General features: G+C 37.5%; 1 protein-coding gene across 1 annotated transcript in view; it reads right to left on the reverse strand.

Annotated features, from left to right (window-relative positions):
• TRPS1 (transcriptional repressor GATA binding 1) overlaps positions 1 to 26858 on the reverse strand; it is a 207721-nt gene that overhangs the window by 132891 nt on the left and 47972 nt on the right. Inside the window, exons 4-5 of the mRNA XM_030446296.1 lie at positions 17092 to 18221; positions 8758 to 9361 (exon numbers count right to left, since the gene is read on the reverse strand). Coding sequence (XP_030302156.1) covers positions 8758 to 9361; positions 17092 to 18221 — 1734 coding nt within the window. The remainder of the gene's footprint in view (positions 1 to 8757; positions 9362 to 17091; positions 18222 to 26858) is intronic.

A 26858-nucleotide genomic window follows, 5' to 3' on the forward strand; every position in this document is an offset into this window, starting at 1 on the left:
CACTATACACATCAGAGACACATAAAAGGAGGTCAAAGTCAAACAAGAAATGCAAATGCCTTGCTCCAAAATTCCTGCTTATTCTTCTTTTTTTTTTTTTTTTTCAGGCTGAAGGAAAGAACAGAAAGAATAGAAATGGTAACAAACTTAAAATTAAAATCTATTTTTCCATGCAATTTTTGCCAAAAAGTTACATCATCACACTCGGAGATGTTAACTGGGACTACTGAACCAGGATGCCTAAAGATCAGGGTCTTCTTGCTATGACTATCATGTTGCACAATATAAATATTTCTTCACTCTTGCTTTTTGAGGTAAGACACTGCCCTTATTTTAGAGACAGAATAAGGAGACTAAGGCCTAGAGCAGCCAAGAACCATCTAACTAGGACAAACATGATTCATCTACCTGAGATTTGCAAATGTCAGCCAGCACAGATACACAAACTTAGCAAGGATTTCAAAGTCCATTTGCAAGCTGCCTGCAAAGTGCTGCATAGCCTGGGCTGCCACCACCATGTCATTTGTTTCAGAAATTAAATGCTGTGCACAGCACAAAAATACAAAACATCCTCATTTCTTTTCCTCTCTTTATGCACAAATTTACCCAATCTGAACTCTAAATAATGTAATGTGCGATATGGAATACATTTATTTATAGAATCGTATTACATACACATATTATGATATCAATACAACAAAGATTATAAGATTTTCTAAAACATACATAATTCTACTCAGACAAACGCTAAGAAAAACATCAATAGAACCATTTAGCCCTTATAAAGCTTCATTTTGAAAACAGAACTTGGTACAAGAAGTAAATTAATTATATTAGGCAGGAAATTGTTCACTAAATCAATTGTGCTACATTAATGATCTTAAAATTAAGAATACTTCCAAGGTGGCCACATGCATTTTCTGAGTACTAAGGTAACAGAAGACATTCCAAAAAACCTTTTGCATGTCTCACAGTAATATTTATTTCTGTTTCAGCACACATCTGTTCATGTAATGACTATTTTCCATAGCTGTCGTTTTTGAAATGGGTGTTAAAATTACCCCTAGATGCCTCCATGGAAAAATCACAGAACATGTGTGTGCACTCTTTATTCATAAAACAGTTTTTAAATCTTTAGCATTTTGAATTTGTTCAGATGAGGATAGCATCTGGATTCCTTTAAAGCAATTACAATTCTCCCTTCTTAGTCCAATAAATTAAACATTTATTTGCTGTCTATCATAATATCCCTTCTCTAAAAGAATATATTTATTGTGTCTTTTGATTACCAAATACATGCAGAAGTTTGTCTGAAATTCAACACAGAAAGCAATTCTGCACTTCCAGATGTTAGAGGTATCTTCACATAGATTTTCACTGCTCAGCACCATAGTATTTCAAGCAAAAATAGAATTATGTACAATCCTTGCCTGCATTCATCTATGAAATTTAATTTTCCATTGAAAATCTACAAGTTAGCAGCAAGTTCTGGCCTTGGACATGAATGTATGTTTCTTATTGGATCCAGTTTGGCAAAGATTATCCTTACTTTCTCAATATAATTGAAGCTTCCCTTTAACTTCATAAAATACAACCTAATGCTAAGAACTACTAGCAATACAGAACAATAATCAAGCCATATGGTGGTTATAGTCACACTTAACTTTTCAAAACTTTAGAGAAGCTCAGCTAATTATTGAAATCATCGTTGTGCGAAAAGCCATGTTTACTTACTTCCCAGATTAAACAAGGCTTCCCATTGACAGTTCTCAGAATTGTTTAGACTGGAGGGAGTTGCTGCTGCCCTGTTTGCATTTGCAGTGCCCACAGCTGTGCTCCATACCCTGACACTACTCTAACTGAGCTGCATCAACTGTGAGCACAATTTAACAAAAAAAAAAAAAATATTCAGGAATGTACTTGAAGACAGTAAGAAAAATGGCTTCTTACCAGGATTGGTTGTACCTAAAGAAATAATGTGTCCTCATCTAGTGTGTACTGTTTGGAGCAGGGGGCTATGAGTACAGGCTGCAGGACTGGGCTATTTTCAGGACTGATCAGGGTGGGAGAACTCAGAGCCTCCATGCAGAGTGAGGGAGATTCTGATTTGCACTGCCATGCACCAGGGCCTCCTGTCCAGGCTGGGGGATAGTGCAGGGATGCCCTGTGCCTGGACCTCCACCCAGCCTGGAGCAGTGGGGCCTGCCAGGGACATCTGTACCATGCACCCAGGATACTCCCACCCTCAATCCAGGTACAGTCCCAGGCAATCCCTGTGGCACCAGTGACAGGGAGCAGCTGCCACAAGCACCAAGGTGGCGTTTGCCCCGCACAGCCAGGCCCTGCTGCAGGCAGGCAGCATCCAGGGGTCAACAGAGCACTGCCACTTACTGCTCTCACCAGTGCCAGGGCACCAAATACTGGAACAAAGAGACCTTCTCCTACCTGAACTAGTTAAGGGTAATACAGAATTGAGTTAATTGCATCTGACACTGATAGTGAATCTATTTTGGCTACTCTGTTCAATACAAGAAAGCACTGTTCTTGTCTTCATTACCATCTTTTCTATCCAAATGAAGCAGCTTGTTTAAATCAAGAATTATCTCAACGCTCCATGCTTGAATCATTGTTATTGATCATAGCAACTCAAATAAATCCTGTTGCTTACACAGCGGCCCAAAGGCCTGTACCAATCTCTCCAGCCCTTTGTTCCACATTCTGATTCACCTTTTCATCAAGGATTTTGACGTAGCTGCTGCCCTTTAGCATTATTAGTGCACCCCACCCAAATAATGATTTTATCATTTAATTCTCTTCTAAACCACATTTTGTAAAAGGGAGAACTAAAAAAAAACAAAAACGAATCTGCACTGACGGGTGGGTAAACACGCAGGAGGTGGGGTTGTCTCTCCACATGACAGACACACCTCACACAAAAACCAGAAACATGCCTTTAATTGGGCAGGTTAACATTTTTCTAAAAGTTACTTTCTAGTGCTATCTGATCACTCAGTCAGGATGAGTAATGCAAAACATTCAATTTCTTGTGGGTTCGGTCCCAGTAGTTACTAAAAGCAGCCAAGTACATGTTTGTTTCTAAACTACTTCAAACCTTTAGAAAGTTATTTTAGCTTCATTTTTGAGCCTTTCACCATCTTGGGTATTTTGCCTGCCTTGGTTTTGCACAGGAAATTCAGTGCTTCAAAACCATTTCTCTTCAAGTCCTAACTTTATTTTCTCATTTTTCTTGTTGGAGGATTCTTGCTGTCTTCCAGGATTTAGTTATATTTTTAAAAGTAGCTCACTGCCTCTCCAGACAGTCTTGTGGAAACAGGTGCTCTAAAAAAAAACAAAAGGCTTTGGCAGCTCTCTGACCCGACAGAGCTCTGTGCATTAGCAAGACACAGTGCCTGCTGAGTTCTCCTCAGCTAATTAGAGGACCCGTATGGCAACGAATGGCCTTGACTATAAATACTTCCTGAAATCTCTCTAACATATTCAGAGGAAATGGGAAAAAAATGAGATGCAGCTACAGATAAACTACTTCAGATGTTTCTTCTTTAAAGGGCTGTTTTTTTCTCTGCAAAAAGGCTGAGGGATTAGATGCAGCATTCAAGACTCCAACTTAAATTTGGTATACCATTAAGATGTTGCTGTCAAAATACGGGTGAAAGTGGGATACAATGCCAAAGTGTACAAAAATTTCCATTATCTTGTAGTGACCACAGAAAAATTACATTTAAACTAAGATCCCACTCTTTGTACTTTGAACATTTTAGAGCTGCTCCTTGTGCTCCTGCTAAAGGCAGCAGCAGTACTACTAATATCAGAGAGGGAGGTTTTACCCCAGAGGTAGGTTACCCTTCTGGCAGAGAACTGCCTATTTACAGTAGGCTTTTGGAAATCACAATGGCCAGTTCAGCATTCCCAGTGCTTTGCAGCTGCCTGGCATCTTACCATGTAGATAACAGGAGTCAATATTTTATAACTGGAGAAATAATGTTTCACTGCTAGTAACTGGGTCCGATATTACTACACTGATATCAAATCAATTATATGTAAATTTACTGATACATACATACCTATTGCTTATTTTAAAATTAGCTCTGTCAATCAGCCACATAGGAGAATCCAAAACAAGGAGAAGGGAAATCTATTTTTCTGATTTGCTGTCTCCCACAAATTTAAAGGCATATAAACAGCTCCAGAGAGGTTATAAAATACCAGAAGTGTAAATATCACAGACAGAAGGAAAATAGCCCTCACTAAAGTAAATAGAAATTTTCTTGAAACACTGTTATTTCCTGTAGTATGTAAACAGTCTGATAATTATGGTGCAAAATAATCTCAATTTAATAGAAGCAGAAATTTCATCCTTTGCCCCCCAAAAAAGCTCACAGCAAAGGTTAACATGACTTCAGTTAGATATTTAACATTACAACCTGCAGTCTGCCCTTAATAAAAAGCACCAGTACCTCTGCAGTACTTTGACAATCTCTCTCCTGACAGTACACCAATCTCCCCATTACATGAAGTATGGTTAATATACAAGCATCTCCCTGTTGCCTTTACGTCTACACAGTACTATGGGATGTACACACAGATGATCTCTGCTATTCCATATTTATATCGGCTAAAACCCAATGTGAAGCAGAGGTGTTTACCAATACCTTTAGGTGGGCTAACTAGGTCTGTGTGTGAATCTGAATGCTTAGACTGCAACCCTCAGTTTTGTGAAAAACATTATTCTACCAAAACAGGACACTTCATTTAAAATCCGTTTAGCAAAAAGTTCCTGCAGTCCCAGATCTGCGTTGTCAAAGCATTAAACAATCAGCCTGGCCTGGAGTCCGCTGGCTGCCAATGTGCTACCCAAAAAAAGGAACATTTTTGCATCTCAATAGACCTTCCAGTATCAACAAATCTTTATACTATAAAATCATCTACTCTAAGGAAGAGCAGAAATAATGTCTACATTGTACCATGGTGAGGTACATTTTTTGTAATTCCCATTTGCAAAACATACCGATTAGCTGTAAGTACAGCTGCTGGAAACATTTTAATAAGAAAAATAAATTAAAGCTACTCACAGAAGTGTACCAAGCCCCTGAGAAAGATTCTGTTACATGCACACAGCTCAGAAGTGCTCTTGGGAAAAAAGGTGCATCCACTGCATATGTGTGCACATATGCAGAGTTCAAGCTACCACCACTGCACCATCTCCAGCTCCCGAAAGGTCACAAGCAATTTAGTCTTCTAACTGCTAAAAAGGAAAGAAATCCTACCCTAATGACTCCTGTGAATAATCTAATGTAGCTCAGAGACTGGGGAGGGAACATGTCCATCATGCATGGAAGGAATGCAAGAAAGCAGCATATCAACAGCTTACTCAACATGCAAAGCTGAAAAGCACTCCAAGTAATTTCCAACAGTGTACAATTATCCTGTAGGAATTAGGGATTTCTGTGGGCATTCGTAGATTTTCACCCCTTCCTCAGGTGATCTGTATGGTCTCTGGTAGTTTATTAAAATCCTAATCACTCCTAAACTCAGTATCTAGAAAACCCACTTGCAATATTAACCTCAGTCTGTATAGAAAAAATGTAAAAAACATGATCTCCCCTTTCTCTTCCCACAGCCATGAAAGAACTAAAAAAAGAAAAAGCACACACTATTCCTGCTACTGTCAAATCCTTACAAAGCATTTGCAATAAGCAGAATAACTTTAACATATTGAATATAGATAGTACAACCAATAGGATGTGTTAGATTATTGTTTTTTCAGACCATTTCTCGTGGTATTTATTCACTGAGTAATCCCAAATTTTGGGCTTTTTCTGTGTCAGTCTTTGGGGAAAAAGAAATGAAGGTGTCCACAGTGATTTTATTACTGGTTTTGTTCCCTAGTCACCAGTTGTCCTGGGATACAGTATTTTGAATGAGCATTCATTATATGACACCAAAAGCATGTATTGATTTAACACATAGCTTTTAAAAAGCCCAGACTTTTAGCATAACATTAGCTATTTCTACCAGCTATTTCACATTGGAAAAAAAGATTCTGCAGTAGTGAATAATCATGAGAGATTTATGTAACAATACGGAGGCAGTTTTTATTTTAGAGGATTAAAAAAAATAGCTTTTTCCAGAATGGAAGAGAAATTCTTTTCTGAAAAATTTCAAATTCTGTCTGGGCCAAATGAGCTTCCAGGCATATATATTACATGTATGTATGCCAGATAGTACCTGAGAGACAGTATCTGGCGCTCTGGCCAAGCTGAGTGCTTGCCTTCTTATTTCCTGCCTCCAGTACTGCATTCTATAACTATTTAAAGAACCTAGATCAAGACCAAAATAAAGGAGTTAGTTAGGTTTCTATAATCTTTTTCACAGCTACAGGGAAACGGGGACTATGTGTCTGATTGAAGAATTAATACCACTCATGGAATCACAATACTTCATCTTTCACCATCTTCCTTACCTTCAAGAAGTTGGAATTCTCACTACCTTCCACCAATAGTGATGAAACATATACAATTAGAGACTCTGGTAAGCAGATGTATAATGTTAACCTCCTTCCCTTTCTTTTCAAATATTTGAAATTGAGAAAGACAACTTCCCCAATTTTCAAAGAAGAAAAGTGAAAATTTTAATACTGTAATTAAGGAAAAGACCCAGACAAACAAGTCTTTGGCACAATAGAGATCAAAGAGCAAGGTAGCTTAAAGTAAACACAAAAGTAATTCCTCTTTGAAGAATGTCAGTATGGTTTCACCAGTCAGTGTAGACCTAATCCACTAATAAATCCTTTTACAAACCTTATAAAAGCAAAGTTGAGTTATTTAAAAATGCAAGGAACTAATTTATTTACACACCTAACACATAAGAGTAGACTTTCTTACTTTTTTTTTCCCAGAAAATGATGGAAATTACCAGTATTTCATCTTTCTGAACATCCATAAGTGATCAAAATATTTCCAAAGGGATAAAAATACTGTTTTGAAACCAAAAATATATTACTGCTTTTGTATATAATGACTTTTTATAAGTGTCTGAACTAACTTCAGAAAAAGGCATGAGAAGCAGCCAGTGTACAGCTTCCCCTTATCCATTCACTATTGGCTAAAACGTGTTTTTTATGGCCTTATTTTACCGCTTACTAAGATTTTAGACTCCAACTCCAAAGCAGATTTAGACCTTTAGAGAGCTGATTCTGCATACTACCACATCCCTTTGCAGATTTTTGTTTGGTTGGGTTTTTTTCATTCCTTAGTAGTCAAAAAATAACTGAAAAATATTTCCATTCTGATAACCCACAAAATAAACAGCTCCTCTGGCCAGTATGTTAGTGGACTGCTAAGAACCACTACAAAAATTGAAGTGGGAAGGAACTACCACCGTAGGTACAGCATGAACTCCACTTCTAGTCATATATATATATATATGCATATGTTTATATGCATATATATATATGTATATTTCTAAATGGAGGAGAAAAATACAACCCTGCCATTCACAGCGAGCACACACCCAGGGCTGCAACAGGGAATGTCATACCATAACTGCTTCTCATACACTTGAAATCTGACATGAGACCCCCTGAACTGCATGCAGAATTTAACTAACAGACACATTCTTTTTATAACTACAATAACTGCAATATTTTGAAGACTACTGACTGGACTTTAAAAAAGCTTGTAAGACTGATGTATACACCATCAGATATACCTATGTATAACCTTAACGAACTATAGAATAAAACATTTATATTGTTATTTGTCTCTTTATGACTTGTATTGGATGTTGTGATTATAAATGTTCTTACAAAAGACAAATATGAAAAAGAGCTGATCATCACTCCTATTTTAGTGAGGTTTGTCTGTGGACTGCCTGCTCCTGTAGCAAGTTTCTAGGCCAGATAGGGTGCAGCCCCCGAAATCATACAATGATGACTCCAGGAGAAATAAACTTATTTGTCTCCCTGTTAAGCTGCTCAGAATTTTGAGCTTTTCTACGCTCAGGTTTCCCAACAGTGGGAAAAACACAGAAAGGGAAGTTTATTATATATAGGTCCTTCCACTTTAAAAAAAAAAAAAAAAAAGACAGAATAGGAATTATGTGGTGTGAAAAATATTATTATTACCCAAACTCCTTTTCTCTTTTTTTCTTTTGCTTTTGCTTCCAAGGCAACTACACAAGTGTCAAAATTGATATATAATATTGTTGTTTTACACAAAAAAGGTTACTTTTTATTAATATTTAACTCAGGTTTCATAATTTTAAATATTTAATAATGTGAAATCTTGCTTAAGCGTGAATTGTCACACCACCACAAAATTTAGGAGGTGATTAGTTGTTTTAGTGCAACAGATGTGCAGCCTTCTGGAGTTCTAAACCTCCCTTCTTCAAATGCATCATCAACCTGCACAATTAGGAGGAATGATTAAACAAAATTCAATCAGAGCTAAATAGCAAAAGCAGAAGCACTTGCTTACTATTACTACATCAATATATACATTGTTTTATGCAAACACTTTAGAATATTTACCTGCCAGTTTTGCTCTACAATTTTGAGTTTTTCACTCTTTTCTTGATTTTTTTTTTTCATGCGTGGAAAAAAAAAACCCCACATTACTCTGGAACTGAAGAAATCATTTGCAAGCCTCATTATGCATAACATACATGTAATGATAAAAAGACAGAGAAAAAAAAAAAAAGGAAAAAAAGAAAAAAAGAAAAAAAAAAAGAGCTCCCTACCCGTAATAAGGACTGGGATTCATCCTTTGTCTTGCTGTCCCCAGATCCAGCGTAGGGCTGGGTGTGCTGCCCGGCCTTCTCTGCTGCTCCAGCTGGCACACCCTGCAGGAAGCCTTTGCTCTCCACTGTCAAGCCATAAATGGGCCGGGCAAGATGAGCAGCTTCTACATTTGGACTATCCCTTAAAGGCTTTGGCTGCTCTTGGCCAACGGATACTGGGGTCAATAAGCCTAGACTGGTCTGTGTGTATGATGGGCTTCCCCTCAAAATGTCTGTTCCTCTCCAGGTCACGTTCCGAAGATCATCACTGGGACTGTCAGTCCAACCTTTCTCCTTGAGCACTTCCTTGTCTTCTATCTTTTCCCTCTTCACTATGCTGTCAGATATAGGCTCCCCCATTTTGGGGTCTGGATTAACTAGACTGTAGACCTTAAGGTCCATTTTTGGCTCCTCCTTGATAGATGAAACGCCATGGCTGTCTTCCCCATTGGCTGTAGTGACATCCATCTCCTGACAGTGCACAGTGTTGAAGTGCTCCAGTAGTGACTGAGTGTCAACAGCTGTGAAGCTGCACTGACGGCATTTGTAGCAGTTGTGTACTCTCCTGGAAGAAAACAAGAAGTCTGTTAATATGAAAGCCTCCCCTTGGCCTTACCTTTCACTGCAGTCCTGCCTACTAAGATGAAGAAAATAAACTGAACTTACAGCAAGATTCCCTCTAAATAAAGTAAGCAAGTTTACTTTGGTGACTTATACGATTTGGGAAAAATCCTGCTCGTTTTTGCCCCATGCTTTGCAATGTTCTCCTACTGCTCATTCACACCCTATTGCATTATTCTAAACTTCATATAGTTTTCATTGGGATTTTCTGGTATTTCCTTTTCAGGTTGCTGCCATACACTTTTCACTTTCCACTGTGGTAGAAACACTGAAGTATCACATTTTTTTCAAACAAATGGTTAGAAAAGGGTAGTTTTCTTTGTATTAAAAACCCACTTTGTATAAAATAAATCTATACTTAAAATGCTTAAAATAATTGTTTTCCACCAATTTAACATACTTTTGTTTGACAAAGATGATTTTCAATGGAGCACTGGTTAACTTATAGATAAGAATACACCTAAAGACAGAAGACTGTGCACAACAGACTGTACTTATTTGTCGTCTATGGACATTTGAACACAATTTAGAAGATGTTGCTCTAAAGAAAAAGTAAAATAGTTGGCTGTGTCACTAGAAACTGTATTTTCCCATCAAATACAGATATGCTTGAATATGAGCTGTGGAACAGTGTGGAATAACTTGCCTTCCTGTTTTTATTCTAAAATCCTATATAAAGTACTGAATTACTAAATTATGTAAAGCATATGTTGCTACACGAGAACAACATGTAACCCATTTACTGCATCTATCATAGGAACAGAACACTGTTTATGAGCTCTATAACACCATTATGAATAATTGTTTATAGCACAGGAGTGGTCAGAGCCCTTCGTCAGGCTCCAGGCCCCACTGCGCCCTGCCCTGTACCAATGCAGAGTAAAATATTGTCCCTGCCCTTCATCAAAATGTACATAAATCTGCAAAAGCTTCTCCCTACAGACCCACTCACATATCCACACCCCAGGCATTCAGAGTCACAACAGCATCTATAGCCAAGCTAAAAAATGAGCCTTTCGCTATCCACACAGGACAAAACTTGTATGAGAAATCTGTTACTGCCCTGACAACTCCAATTGTTAGAATTAATTCTTTTGAGGCCAAACCTTCGTCTCAGTGAAGTTGATGGCAAAACTCCCATTGACTTCAATAAGAGCAGGATTTGGCTCTCAGTGCATCTGTAGAACTGGAATGATACTCAAAATGTCCCTTTTAGAGTATGATAGTTAAGAAGGGACAACTTGCCAAACTTATTAAACCCCCTTGTCTTCCTTCTTTCCTTTTGCTGGAAAAACAAACCATATGTTATTTACATTGTCTGATTTTCTCTCAGTTGTGTCAGCATGCAGACATGAGTACACATTCAGATTCAAGCTTTTTAGCCCTTGTGCAATATCAGTTTTCCTTTTGTCGTTTTCTGTATTTATATTCGTTTTAAGGGACTAGATGGGCTCATTCGGTTATGCAAAAAATGGAGTCAGCTATTGTCTGCACAGCCTTATGGCAACACAATCTTGTGGGAGAACAAGTTGTGGGTTAAAATCCTGTTCTGGCTGTGTTCCTTTTTCTTCATTCTACAATCGTGTTTTATTAAAATCAGCTTGTCTCTCGATGAGGTACTAATATATTCTCTCTTGCAACTTAATTCTTTTCTAAACTGAGCTTAACATAAAAAAACAAAATCCAAAACAAAACAAAACAAAAACAAACAAAAAAAAAAGTGAGTGCTATCTGATCAAAACCATTTTACAAATACAAAAGCCAAGTTATAAAGAGGGTCAGCCCTGTAAAGGTGGGATACTTTCAGATAAGTCCAAGTTAGAGACGGGCTAGTTATCTTAAAAGCCAACTTAAACAAGACACCATTTGGGACTAATGGCTAAACCACATACACTTCTCATGTGAAAGTTTATCAGTCCTTTGGGAGGCTACTTGGCACTAAGTGTCTCTTGTTTAACTTGGCTATTTCAATGGCTAACCCTCTTTCCTAACTTGACTCTTATCTACAGATATCACACCTCCAAACACCTGATGTTTTTCTGCCTAACTTGTCTTTTGTTTTTTTTTTTCCCCTTCTCTGCTGGCTAAATATTTTTGATCAGGACTGGTACACACCATAGGAGTGGGACCACATTTCAGAGGATACAGATAAATGCCAAATATTAGACCCAGTTGTAACTAAGTGGCCAAAGCCAAGCTACAATCATCTTTATTACATTACAGTTTTGTTCATTTGAACTATTTATGATTTATTCAAGACATGCAAAAAAATGTTCATTTTTTTAAATGAAATTGACAGGCACTATGATATAAAAAATATAAGGACTGATTTAGGTAGATAGTAACCCAACTGCCTTTTTTTTTTCAGGACATACACTTTTATAGTATGCATGAGAAAGCAATCTCTGCTATCAACATTATTAAAAATCTTCATATTTCACATGGCTTTGTCATTTTTACTGTTCTATCCCCAAGATCCAAAAAGCAACTTAAAGTTTGGAGCTGTTCAATATATGTCACAGTATAAAATAATAAAATAGCATTAGCTATCGGAGAACTCTTGAAAACTGGAAACTTAGACTTTTCCAGAACAAGAGATACAAAGCATATGGTTTTATATCTGGCTGTTTTTACCCTACTCTGATAGCAATCAAGAAAACAAGTTGACAGTGCTTGAATTCTTTTTATACTAGAATGTAAACCAACTCCATATTTCTAAAGGCCCAAGTTACACCTAGATTTGTGCACAAAGCTCCTCAAAGCTAAGCAACAATTTTAAAAATTCCAATTTACAAAGTACAAAATAAGCATTACTTTAAATTACACTTTACAGATGAAATATGGTTATACTTTCTGAAACTCAGAACTCATCAGGTGGAACACAGTGTATTTTTATAGAGCTGATCAAAGGAGAGATGTTTGAGGAAAATCTCAATATGGAAAAAAGTGAAGTAAATAAGAAGGAAACATCATTCTTCCTTTTGTGGTCTTGCTCATATACCATTCATCCAAGCTAACATAAGGTTCAAACCATTAACTGGCATTATTTTCGATGTGGCATTAGGATGGCAATGTCATCCCATCCATTGATGTCACTTAGCATTATTATTTCCACTACAAAATAAATCAGAGGCCTGATTATTCATGGACATTAAAACACTTATGGCCCAATTCCAAGATTAAATGTCAAAGTATTCAGGCCAAACCTTTGCTGCACTGCTACATTCTGCTAACTTAATAAAATCCTATCGTTATTTATTTGTATTAAAATGTGCTTGGATAGGGTACTAGAAGACATGAGGATTTTCCTTTGCAAAACCTTGAAGTTGCAGAGATGAGATGGGTTGGTTTTTTTAATGGATTTAATGTTCTTGAGTTTTCTAATAGGCTGTGACAGTCTTGACGTTAGCCAGTTGTTAATTAAGTCTTGCTGACATACTTCTTACTAGTCTAAGTATTACAAAACACCATATTATACAAAACAAGTAATTTTTTTTTTTAAATTACCTGAAGACATTCCTATGCTCTAGGGCATAGAAAATATTCTGGATTAAGGTATAGCTGTCATATCACTTCCATTATTTTTCATGTTTTGAATTTCATTATGAATATAGTAATTACTCATATTTCTCATGAAGAAACAGGCTTATAAGGAAGTTTACTTTTTGGATGGGTACTGCATGCAGGCTTGTGAGGAGCGGAAAATATTCAGAAAGAAAGAGAGAAAGCAAAGCAAGCAAGAAAATTCAGCAGAGGGGCAGAAAGGGGAGGAGAACGGGCTGAGAGGAGAGCAGCAAGGCTGAGATGAAAGGAGAGCAAAATCCACCGGCAAGAGCAAACAAGTTCAGAGTAGTGAATTAAGGTGTCAAGAGAATGGAAAAGGTCCTTGCAGCTGCTGCTATTGTTCAATGAGCAAAGGCTCCAGCTCTGCTGAAAAAACGGGAGCTGGTGGGCCTCAATTTACACTTTTGCCCTCGGTTGTCCTCTGTGAGAGTGTCCCGAATGCTCTGCATTTCCATAATCTGCACATCTAAGAACCTGCTCCACATCTGCCTAAGAGTCTGAGGGAGCAGGCACCTCTGACACCCCCCATCCCTGACCTGCAAGACTGGAGTAACCCTCTGCCTTTTATCCCTCTATTCCATTTACATTTAAGAGGCACAGAATTTCACTTGCTCAAAATTGTCTTCCACATTTCCAAAATAATTTCTGTTCATTAGAAAAAATATTCTACTTCTTTGCCAAAGCTAAAAATATAGTGTTTTGTCACATCTTTTGGCAACATTAAAAAAAAAAACAAAAAAAAACAAAACAAAAAACAAAAAAACAAAAACAAGCAAAAAAACCCACCAAAAACAAAAAACCAACCAACCAAACAAACAAACAAAACCAAAAAAACCCCAATTCTGCAAGGTCTCTTTCATTTTTAAGAAAAAAATTAAGTTTTAAAAATTAATTCTTTTGGAACAAGCAAGAAAATAATCGCTAGACTCAGAAAGCCAACAAGCAAAATTTCTCCAAATACTGAGTATGAATTTATCTATATTACAGCTGTTGGCATATTTTAATATGTCAGAATAGTAGACTGTTTTAAGGAAAAAACTAAGCTTTGCAATGAACATGAAGAATATCTGATTCCTCAGAGATATAATGGGAGTAGTAGCAGAATTAGCAGAAAATGGAGGCCAATAAAACTTCTGGGGATTTATTTGAGTAAGCACACTTTACTGAGGTTTAAATACAAGCAAACTCAAGTGCAAAGTGATTCATTAACTTCAAATTTAACTGAACAGCTCTCAAATAATCATGTCAAGAAAAACTGAATAAGCATTAAGTGTATGTGTATGTTTCTGCAAACAGAAAACTTGGAAAGAGGCACTTTTGCAAACTCTGATACTCTTGAAAATACATGGCTGCAAAGGAATAATATTGGGACACTGAAAATTTTTTTACCACACAGACACAGTGAAATTGTAGATGTAGAGCTAAAACGAAACAAAATAAAAAAGAAAATAAATTAAGCATGCTGTCCATGTGTATGATTCAAAAATGAAAATAATCAAAAAATGCACGTAAAAAATGCATTAACCCAAATATGTAAGTTCTGATGGTTCAGTTCTGATACTTACACATTATCAAGGGTAAACTTAAACGTGAAAAGAAATACTTTCTGCCACCACATTTACACTTAGTAAGTACGATGTGTACAATTAGAATCCATTCACCTCCTTATTATGTCACTGGATAAGTTATTTATATATGTGCACATATAGCACTTTAACTACTTCAATAATACATAAAACGTGGTATAAAAGTTTTACTGAGACAAACTCTGATGAAGTAACAGAGAAGGCCAGCTAGAATGTGAAGGCACCCCATATCAGCACATTCCTGGGTGTCACATAACTCCCAAACTACTATTTTATCAAAGTTCTATTTTTTTTTCTGAACTATTCTGTATCTTTAGTTCATAAAATACAAAAAAAAAAAAAAAGGGAAGAAAATAAATAATGAAAATACAATGTATACAAAACTTCTATTTGAAAAAAAGATGATAATAATAAAAATTGAAGCTATAATGCCTTTGAAATCTCTCCTTCCATTTGTTTTACTTTGATAGAGTGAAAAGTATGAAAACTAGGTTATGAGTTAAAAAGCAATAAAACCTGCTGGTGCTTGCCATTATAGACCACCTACCACAAACTGAACTAACTTCTGCAATTTCAAAGAAGATGCATGGTGGGGGATACCAGCAGCAATACATGTAGAAAAGAAACAATATTCAAATTAAAGAGAGAGAAGGACAGGAGAAAGGGAAAGAAGTTGGCACTTACAGGGATGTTGTACTTAATTTTAATTACACAATATCCTCAGACTACTCAATAATGTCATTGACTGGAGGCTTAAAAAAATACATTGCTCAAGTGTCTAAAACAGAATAGCCTAATTTGAGATGAACAAGTTGAGATTCAAATGTCTAAGTGCATCTCGATTTTCCAGAGTGCAGCTACAACTGCTGGAGTAGAAAGGTGCTGAGCCCTCCAAAGGAGAAGTTACTGCTACCCCATCCCTGACTTAGCATTTTATTTTGAAAGTCATGGCTTCTTTCCTTGGGAAAAAGGATTTTAACTAGGCATGCTTGTTAAAACTTAAATTACCAGCCACAGCAAAATAAAAGTGTTGGGTTTTGTTTTGGTTTTTTTCAGTCAAGGAGCCATTTCAATCTTCCAGTTATTTAACCACTAAAAAAAGCTCATGCCATGCCCCAGCGGCGGACAAAGTGCTGCCTATGGAGCTCTCCGGCACAGCTCAAAGCTGCTATAATAATGCTTGGAACTTAAGATACCACTTTTCATCTTCAAAGCAGTTTACAAACATTAACTAATTAATCCGCACAACATCCCTCGGGCCCACTTGGATCAAAAATAGGGCACTGCATGCTGAGACCTGAATCCTCCGAGGGCCCTAGCTCCAAATTAAAGATGAGCAATCTGCTCCTTTTCTTTTTTTTTTTTTTAATAGACTCCTGATACATTGCCAATGCAGCCCTCTGTTGGGCAACATTTGGATGCCCCCAGCTTTAATCTCTATTACAGTATCATGCCCCAGTCTGCCTTTGTTAATTTTGGATGTCTTGGAATCCATTAAATGTGGCACAGTTTCTTGAGCTTTTAACAAAGCTTTAGCTTTGAAAACGCATCTTCTTTTGTCTTCATTCTAGCTGGCTTCCATGCAAAGATCTTTTAGATGAGATAGATACTGAGTTTTCCGTTGTTGTTGACGCATTAGCCTTAACTATTAACATATTCAGCATGATTTTCTAATATTTAACATCGCTTTTGCAGCCGTACATAACTGTTGCTCTTTATGAAGCCTAAGAGCCAGCTCCTCCTCTGATGTAAACTGGACTGCCAGTTTACAACAGCCCAGGAACTGACCCAAGAAATTTAGCTGGGAGTTGGCTGTCACTATGACATTGTGTCAGACTGAGTCAGGAGACTGGCTGCATCCACCTCCAAATAGGAACGTTAGCATTTAAAATAAATAGAACGACACTGTAAACCAGCAACACAAAAATAAGCATCTGCAAAAGGATCTTGGGGGATGACATCAACAGACAAAAGAGTGTCTGCTCCCAGTGTGAAACCAACACCAAAACAGCAGTGGAATGCTCTTAAACCAATTATTGCATTGCTGGACTTGGGAATGGAAAATAATACAAAAAGGTAGTACATTGAAACACTCTTACAGAGCATGAAAGGATTCATGGTCTATCTTGGAAAGTAAAGCCATTTGTGTTTCCCTACTGAATGAAGATGCCAGCTTTCTGGTAAAAAGTCTAAACTAAAATAGTACCTAAAAGATTCTGGGTGGAAAATAGTTGACCAAACCTCAAATATGCTGGAACTTCAGCATCTGCACACAAATCCAAATCTCCCTCTTTTTTGCACAGGTTTAAATGTATAATTAAATCCACCGACTTAGCTGGTGGTTTTCCAACACAAAGTGGATGTTGGACTAGACCCTGACTGTACAGATTTATATCTTTGTGCGTTCCTATTTTGGTTTCCAGCTTCCTCAAATGTTTGGGAAATTGTGACATTTAATTAAGGAACTAAGGGATGACTGGTTTTTTTGGTTTCCTATCATTATTCATTTAAAACTTCACTGTACCTGTAGTGTCGGGAAATCTCTTCTTCCACCTGGGTGGTAAAGTCACATTTGGTACATGAGTGTTCTTTGTTCTCCTTAAGCGTCAGCGGCGCCTCTGCCCCTGGCAGGGTGTTTGTTTCTGGTTTGACATCAGATGCTTGGGCTTCGTGTGCATTCTCATAGTGAAGCAGAAGAACATCCACGTCAGGAGTGGAGAATGAGCACTGATGGCACTGGTGTTTGACTCTAGAGCTTCCTGTCACCCCTGGAGACAGGTGCAAAAGCAAGAGAGCACAGTGGGAACAATTACTTTTTCTGCAAGCAAATGGATAAGTAATTTCTCCAAGGTGCTTTTCTGGGCTGCAGAGGCCTCGGGGACAGAACTGACAGTGCTTAATGGTACATTTATGAATGTTGTGTAGCTGCTGATAGTGACGGAGAAGTGGGCCCACCACTATTACATCTGGGCCGTGGCTCTTTGAGTACCTAAAGTCACAGAACTGACAATTGTAGCTTGTCACCATGCTGTCCTCTGCTCCTTTGCTAGTCATGTCTTTCTTTTTTGCCACACTTGCACCCTTTTCTGTCTTTGTCACTAACTCCCCATCTGCATTTTTGGCTAGATCATTCTGGTTAATGACAGATCCCCTAGAAAGCTTATCATTCAGATCTGGGTGAAGGCTTCCTGACTGACTTCCCCCATGCTGTTTGCTGTAATGTTCTAATAGTTTCAGTGAACTGGACGATTCACAGCTGAAACTGCAAAATTTACACCAGTAGTAACTGGTTGTATCGGTACCATTTTGTCTAGAGGAATCTATTGGCTTGATGGGCACCGAATATCCAACTGGTGTATCATCTCCTGCTTTTACAGTGATTCTGTCTTGCCACTTCCCCAAGTCTCCAGAATCACACGGTCGAAGAGTAGGACTGGATTTATTGGAGTTTTTCTCTGAAGTTTTACCAGAATCAGAGGAGGGAAGGGCTGCTTTCATTTTGTTTGGGTGAGTCTGTAAGAAGTGTTGCTCTAGTTCAGTGGAGGAGTTGCCCATATAGGTGAAATTGCAGAATTTGCAGCGGAAGTACTTGGTGTTGCCTTGGCAATCTGGAGTTTTCCGCCCAATTCCAATAAAGGTTCCACCTAAAGTAACCTGTGAATAAAGAATAAAGACACTTTTAGCGTGACTATAGTTTATTCAAATAGCAAGGAAGCAGAAGGAAAAAAAAAACAAAAAAAAAAGGCTATTAATTTATAAGCCTCTTATTAACCATTAGTACCATTTTCATTTGTACTAATCCAGTAAGATATCAGACATAAATTCTCAAATATTTAACACTTGTTTTTGAAGATTTTGAAATGTTTCAAGTTTCTGAATATATATTTCATATAAGTAATATTTGTATTTGGTATAACTAAGGCACATTTACAAATTGAATGTACTCTGATAAGACTGTGCTTCCTTCACTAAATCATGTAATTGACAGAACATCCAATAATCAGTTCTCATAACCCTGAGCCCTTTAACAAAAGACTTTGTTAGAAATTTATACAAGGTGTGGAACAAGAGAATGGGTCCTCAGTCCTTCTTTCAATACACTTATATGTTTTAATAATTTTCATGCTTAACAGTCCAAGAGAATTGCTTTCTGAATATGAGCAAACAAAAATTAAATTTGAAATCATGAATTCAATTTGTTGGGTCAGAGTACAACCAATTTCTTTAAAGACAATTTCTACTGGAGTATCCAGTATCCACCCCGATACCTTTTAATGCATCCACAGTGGCTAATGGCTGAAATGAAAGGCAGTTTTCTCAAAGATTACTCAGTGCAGATACTAAGAAAATCTTCTGTTTCTCTCATGCTCAGAACTCAACTTAGTAAAATAAGGATGGAAAAACTACAGTAGAAAAATGGCATGTGGCAAAGAAACCTACCACACCCAAGTCCATGTAAGTCCATGACATCACTAATTTTTTTTAAAAAGGGGGGGAAAGAAAAAAAGATAGATCTACTTAACCGTTCTCATGATCTCTGAGCAAAATGGTCTGCAGGAAGGAAACAAGGTTTCCAGTTTCCAGGGCTTATGTTATTAAACCCTGTGTTCTCATAGCAGGCAGGCCTGCCCTTCCCAGGAGTGCACCACACCTGCTCATGACATCAGGGGGAGATTTGCTGCTCCTGTACAACTGGTTTGAAGGGCACAGAAAGAATCTCTTGACAAAAATGTCACCATTGCTCTACTTCTTTTCCTGAATAGGAAACCATGTACAATATCGAGAAGATAATTCCTCTTTACACCCGAAATCCACAGCCATCTAATTTTTTGCCATCATCCAGTCTACACTACTACATGGGTGGAAACTTCCTTGTGCCACATTCTCAATTGTTACACCCAAAAGATGCCTTACGGGAAATATAAAATTTCCACACAGCATTAGATTTCCATTCTCCTGACCAGTAAGTGTATTACTACATTTCTGCAGGATTCAGTTGTAATGCATTAGGCAAATGGTGTAATTATTTTTCTTCTCCTCCTAAACAGCTGTGCCACAAAGAAAGAATGTGATCACTGCTCATTCAGTATCACACCATACGGAAAGACTCAGACATACAGAGAGCATGAAATGTAAACATTTTTAAATGCATATAATATAAATGCCTTTTAGACTTTTAGCTTGGAAAGTGAGATGCTATCCTTTGTATCCCATCTGAATTAAACATATATGGTGAGTCAATGAGTTGTTAAACCATGATATAATGAGCTGCTATTCAGCCTCAATTTTTTTTTCCTTTAAAGAAAGCACAATTCCCTTATGCTGGTAAAAACTTTTTCTTAAATAAACTGAAAATTGCTGTTTGTTTAGGAAACATATCTCATTAGGCAATGGTGAGTCAGGCAGTCAAACAGCTAGGACTTAGCTATAATAACATTTTCACTTAAACTGGGGCTCCAACTGCTGGTATCAAGTTATGAATTTGGTTTTGAAGAGGTTCTTTGGAAGAGGGATGTTCTAACAGGTCTTCTGTGCTTCAGAAGACATTTTATTCACTTTATGTGAGCAAGAACTAGAGACAAAGCCACGCTGAGCCTTATCCACTAACAACAATGGAATTCGGTCCTGGTCCATGGTATCTGGCACTTTAAGCCTCTATCCATTGTATTAGTTCAATGTTCAAAGTCCCAATGGTGTTAAAAGACAACTTAAAGAAAGCACTGATGGAATTAGAGTAAATAGAAAATAACAGCAGCTCATCAGGTGATTACACTGTAAGGTGATCTAGTTTTGCTTATTTGATTAGATACTCGTGTTTGTTCCATGTATGAATAGAAAACTGCCCAGAATGCTTTATCTTAAGTGCCTGTAATGAGTATATACATCCATTGCCCTCAGCTGTCCACTCATAGAGCCTATAGATAACAAACCTATTTTGCAGGCACTCAAAGACACCAGTTAGAAACTGTGAGTAACAATGATCCCAGCTGCTGTTCATTGCTAATTACTTTTGTTTGTGAATACTGAAAAAACATATTATTAGCACTAGCATTTTATACAATGGACTGTAAATCACATAATTTCTGTAACTTCTGCTAATCCTGCTTAGTGGCCTCCATAGCAAATTTATGTCCCATGCTAATACACCCTCTGCATTACAAGGGGGGATAAAATAGAACTACACATTCCCACACTATTTTTGTTAAGCTCTTGCAATGGAAGGGGGAACACAATCTTTACAGCACTGGAAGTTAACTTGTATTACCAGTTACTGGCTTGGCATTTCCCGGATTACCCCGCCACAATTAAAAATAATGTGTCCTATTAGAGGAACACGTAGGTGAAAGGTAATACAGGATCATTTTTATGTTATTACCCTCAAAAGCCATTTTTTTGCACATAACAAAACCTACTAAAAACCTCTGTGGGGGTCACCAGATAAAAAGAATTGAAGAAACTGGCTTCCATGCACCGAGGCTAGGAGAAGCACTTGAAGTGATGGCAAAAACTGAAGCTGTTTCAGCTTTCACCCAGCCCAATTTGGAAGAAGCCTACACATCTGCAGAGCTGTTTGGATTCATGCACTTCACTCATGTTTTGGCTTGACTTTCTGTTATATATCATATCTCAATGTACAGACCCTAAACTCCTTCACTGTGTGTGTAATTGTCCTTAATCTCCTCCTCACTCTGACCTGCCCCAGAAAGCAAAAACATAAAAGAGAAAAAGATGGAGGAAGGGGAAAAAATATATCTATGCCCTAGAAATCAATATCCATAATTCTGTGTGGTCTCAGAAGTGATAGTTTCTCATATTTATACCCCTATTTAATTCTAAACCCAGCAAAACCTAGTCTCCTGCTTTGGCTTGACATAGTTCTACTTTGTTAAGTAGTCAATCCTCCCCATCATAAAAAAGAAGAAACTAAATGAAAGCGATGCTAAAATTGTGTGATTCTTTTACAGAAGTAGAGTCCAAAGAGCCAGCTGACACAACTCCTGTCACTCACAGCTTGCACTGGAAATGTAAGAGCACCTATAGATCAACAGTTCCCTCGATAAGCACAGAAGAAAATAAATATTCCTACTTCTCTTTTTAAAGGTGATCTAACATACAAGTCATCTGTTTGGCCCATGGAAACCTTATTGAGTTCTTTCCTTCACTGCTGATTGCTTGTGAGACCTTGGGATTATCACTTATTCCTGCAGCACCTCAATTATGGCAATAAAATTGGTATTATTATGCTGTACAGAGGAAGACAACTATTAGAATGGGTTCTCCGTTATTGCACTTGAGATAGTGCACTCATATTCTTCTACAATTGTTCTTCAAAGCCATGCCTCAGTCTGAGATTAAACTGAAATGTATTTCCCAGGAAGACTCCCTGAATCTCAGTACTCTAATCATTAAATTCACTCGTTAATGAGGAAAATTATAAAAATCTAGAAGACTGGGACAGAATTGACTAAAAGGTTTGAAGTTCATGTGTTAATACAATTAAGCTATCTCCTCATACACCACACACATTTCCAAAAATAGCCTAAATGAGGAGAAAAGATAACACAGTGACAGACAGTGTTTCAAGATATATTTTCTAAAGCATGTTGGCAAGACCTTCAACAAAGCCGTGTAATTGCACTCTATGTTTCCAACAGATATGTCTACATTGCCTGAATTAGGCCAAAACCAATGATTTCTTGGATAGATGGACTTGGGCAAGGAGAGGTACTTTCAGGCTTTTTTTAAACATTTCTTTGACATTTAATCTGCCCTTGATACAAATGCTACCCTACACTATTCTCGCCCCTCCTTTTCAAAGTTCAATCTGAAATTTCACTACGTCAAAGAAGTTTACAAATACTGCTTACAGAATATGGAAAAAATTATGCAGGAAGACAAAGTCTGCCAGCTCCTGTAATCATAAGTTTCATGAAGAAAATTCCACCAGCAGACTCTAGTGGCCTATATTGACACAAGGCTCAAATGCACAAGGTAAAGTTTTCTCTGTCCCCTGGCTTCTTCTGGAACTCCTGATTAGAAACTAGACCACCTATCTCCATTGGAACATCAAACATTAATAAATTTTCTTTATTTGATCACCTGTGTTTCATCTTTGTCTAATCAGGAGGTGAAAGGCTTCAGATCCCCTACCAATCTCCTGAGCCATCCAGTCTGCCTTTGCCAATTACTCTTAATCTTCTAATCCTAAAATATTTTCTAATGCTCTTGTTTATTCATTTGCTTTGTGCAATATAGCATCCAGAACAATTTAACCATCCCACATTTATGAAGTTCTTCACGTCATGCAGGCCAGAACAGATTCCTGGCTTTCATGCAAGTTTGTGAAACACCACCCAGTTCTCTAACCTCCACTATGGAGAATTCACTCCCTCTGACTCGCTCCCTATCTGCATGGAAAACTAGGATAATATTCAGAGTATATTCTTAAAGCTATTTACCATAATGTGATTAACTTATTGGTAAATCCAACTATCTTCCACAAGTGAAGCAGAGCCTAAGGGCAAACTCCTGGCTTTCTGGGGTATTCATATTAACCAAAAGAAGAAAGCAAACTACTGGGTCACATTCATTCAAGATAAGTGTATTCTTGAGATTTAGTCTGTTGCTATTGAGGCCAGTAAGGTTTTTGATACTTGGATTCAAAAGGTATTTTTGAAACAAAGATTGTGACAGAACCACAACAGGATTTAGATCAAGGTCAGGATACCAGATGTGCAAAAACCACAAAACTATGGAAAACAGAATCAAGACTTCTATTTGGTAGCTAATGCTAGCAGACTAGTATCTAGCACCTAAAAGAAGCACCATCCCTTCTATTCTCTCTCTGTATAGATGAAGTTACCAGATAGTTCCTTGGCTACTACAAACTCACACAGCCTCACAGACTTAGAGGCAAACTTGCACTGATTTACACCAGAAGAAAACACAGCTGCTTTGCTATTTCCCTGGCAACTTTATTATTTAGCCCATCTCTGTGGGCTAGCTTAGTAGTTTATATCTTTAAATCTATCCATGACTATCACTAGTCTTACCAACCTTTTTCATTAAGTTCTTCAAACATTATCAGATATTTCTGGCATAAAGATGAGGAATATTAACACATAAACAACTTTGCCTTGAAGGCTGTGAATATATATCACAGTTTTTCAACAGAAACTGCCCATCTGAATGCTCTAATTTGGGGGTAGACTACTTCTCACTGAAAGAAAGCCAAAATAGCTCATTTCTGTCACAGAGCAAGTAAATGCTACCAGACACTTACTATTTAGCAACTGACAGACTGAAAATCACTGCCTATCATTCTGAATAGTAAACTTGCTAATGTCTCCAAATAAAGGATATAAAAGACATCTACTACATATAATACTATAAATTATAATAGAAAATTATTGTAATCTAGATGCTTACAAGACCATTTGTGCATTTTCAGATATTCTTATGTGTATGCACATATATATATATGAGAAAAAGAGGCATATATACATATACCCATACACACAAGCATATGTCTATGAATGTAAATATATGTGTATGTGTTTTACTACCACCTATTTCTCCACCTGCCACCATTTCTTTTTCAAGTCTGTGGTTTAGCAGAGCTGACCCTCTGTGTCCACGAGGTGTGACTCTCACATTTGCAAGGCAGTCTCCAAGCCTGAGCATGACACAGAAATAAGAATCAAAACAAACAGCATGCACAAATGTAGGTGCAACACCCACGATAGCCTGATAGCCTTCAGCTGAATCAATAACATCCCCAGTGAGAATTCACAATGCAGCTGACAAATGAAATGGGGCTTCTGGGACACCATATCTTCATGCAAGTTCTGTTCTAGCACTACCTGCACAATCTAGCAGAGCAAAATCTAGTTGAAGAGATTAGGATACATCATATCCCACACAGTTTATTTGTTTATTTAGATCTAATTCTTGTTTCATGGACAACTGAGCTAAAGTCAGTAAGGCCAACCATGCCTTTTGTCTAAGCATGTAAGGAAAATTAAAATCATTCACATACCTGTTTTCACCTACTCACATCAATCAGTTATAATGCATGCCACCTTATAGGAAACCCACTTGATGGCAAAGGTCACCTTTAAGGTTTGATCTGTTACTAATACAAAAGTAAATGCTATACTTGTTTACAACTCCAGTCTAGATTCCCTCTATATCTGTAAGATTCACTTTGCCAAAACCGCCAGAAGTGTAAATAAAACCTTTTAACATGAGAAGGGATACTTGTTAAATCTTTAGCCCAACAGACCCCCTACAGCTTTTTTAGTCTCACTTTCACAGCTTCATATTCAAACTGCTAATATAACAGTGGAGGATAAAAAGAAGCTGCTAGAAATAAAACTACTGGTTCTCATTCAGCTGAATCATAGCTTAGACCAGACTTTAATTATTTAAAATTACTAGTCACACACTTCCAGTATCAGAACAGAAAAGCTGCCATATTGGATATACTGAAATCCAGAACATTAAAAAGCACACACATATAACTTCGTGTAGGCACATGGGACTCACCACAATATTTCTAGGAAGAAAAAGGGAGGAGCTTTACACGCTCTGCATTTGTAGGCACTTCTGCCACTTTCTAGGATGCAGAGCAACTCAGCAGCTGGGCATCCAGAAGTGCTCTTGGTTGCTGTGAAAATCCTGGAAAAGTTGTCACTGATATTTATCTGTGACAAAAGATTAGGCTGAGTGGAACAACTCCTCACAACTGCTATTATATTGGATGTCTAGAACCAGGAAAGAAAAAAATTGCTGCCAATCTCTCATTAGTCTGTGGGATAGATATTGTAATAATTTTTTTACTTTTTTTTTCCCCTGGGCTCATTGAAAGAAACCTTTGGATGGCTTTTATCACACCATGGTTTTTCAGAAATTTGTCATCTTATATGGTAGCCTGGTATCTAAAACCATGAACCAATCCAAGTGAGAAGGCTGAACAAACCAACTTTTTATTACCTTCAGTCTGAATCTCTTTAATGGCTGACCATAAGAGGAGGTATGTATGTGACAATAAGCTCCAGAACTAGTGCCATGCTGAGCAGGAAGCTCCCCAAAGGTAGCATACAATGTGAAGCTGCCTGAAGTCAACAGCAAGAACTGCTGAGCACTGCAGTATGTCTTTATTCATGGCTGCATGAATACCCTTCTCCCTTGGGACATGCCATCTGAAACCCTTACCTGAGTCCAGCCATTTCTGTCCTTTCTTTGAGGGACACTGTTTTCTTTTAAAATGTATCAGGAAATAAGGTCGTGCTCCCTTTTATACAATAGCTTAATGGCTTGAACACTTGTTCAGGAAACAGGAAAAGTAGGCTCCTTTCCTTGCTCTGTCAGAAGGGATCCAAGCCCACTTCTTCTCCCTCACTGGGCAACATCCTACCCTTGAGTTATAAGCTGATACGTGAAAGACAGCACCCTCCAACCTTTTTGTTGAAGCTGCCCCACTCATTATGCAAAAAAAATTTGGGATGGAAAAAAAGACTCCTGCCTACTTGCCAACAACTGGCCTGTCTCCAGACTTTTCACATGTAATAAAGAATCATTAGATCAAACACGGGAGACTTAAACATACAGCAGGAAAGCAATGGTTTACAGCATCATAGCTATTAACTTAGTCACCTGAATTCTACTATAAGTGAAGTCTTTAGATCCAGTCTAGAGCCTACTTCTTCAGGAACATCCACAAAGCCATGCATAGGCTAAAATATCCAGCAAGACAAAGCTGCCTATAGAGACTGATTAATTAACTGAATGTGAAGAAAAAGCAATGAAGGGCATCAGCAAAAGTTCCATGGAATTTGATTCAAATATTATTCTGATAAAAGCAATAAAACTGATTACCACACTCTCTGGGAATTCAGAAATGTCTTAGTAAATGTTTTCTGAAATCTATACTGGCAAGAAATCTAATCTCCCAGAAACAGCTCCATGACTTTACCCAATCCTATGGAATTTATTATAACTCAATGAACCAAAAACTTCTGAGGAAGAAAATGGGAGCAAATAGTACAGGATATTTTCAAAACAAAAAGCATTTTCAAAGAAGACACAGGAATCTTGCTGGATTAAATACTCTAATCAAGTAAATTCTACAGAGTAGCAAGGCCAGAAAGCTTGGATTATTTACATGGTTCCCAACCAAATCCTCTTCAGGTACTACAAAATACAGTCCCAACATCTGTGTGCCTAGATGTGAAGCCAAAGGTGCAAAGGTGTATCTCTACTGTCTTGCTGACTGCAATACAAAAAAAC

This window comes from Calypte anna, chromosome 2 (genome assembly GCF_003957555.1).
Source record: "Calypte anna isolate BGI_N300 chromosome 2, bCalAnn1_v1.p, whole genome shotgun sequence".
Taxonomy (NCBI): Eukaryota; Metazoa; Chordata; class Aves; order Apodiformes; family Trochilidae; genus Calypte; species Calypte anna.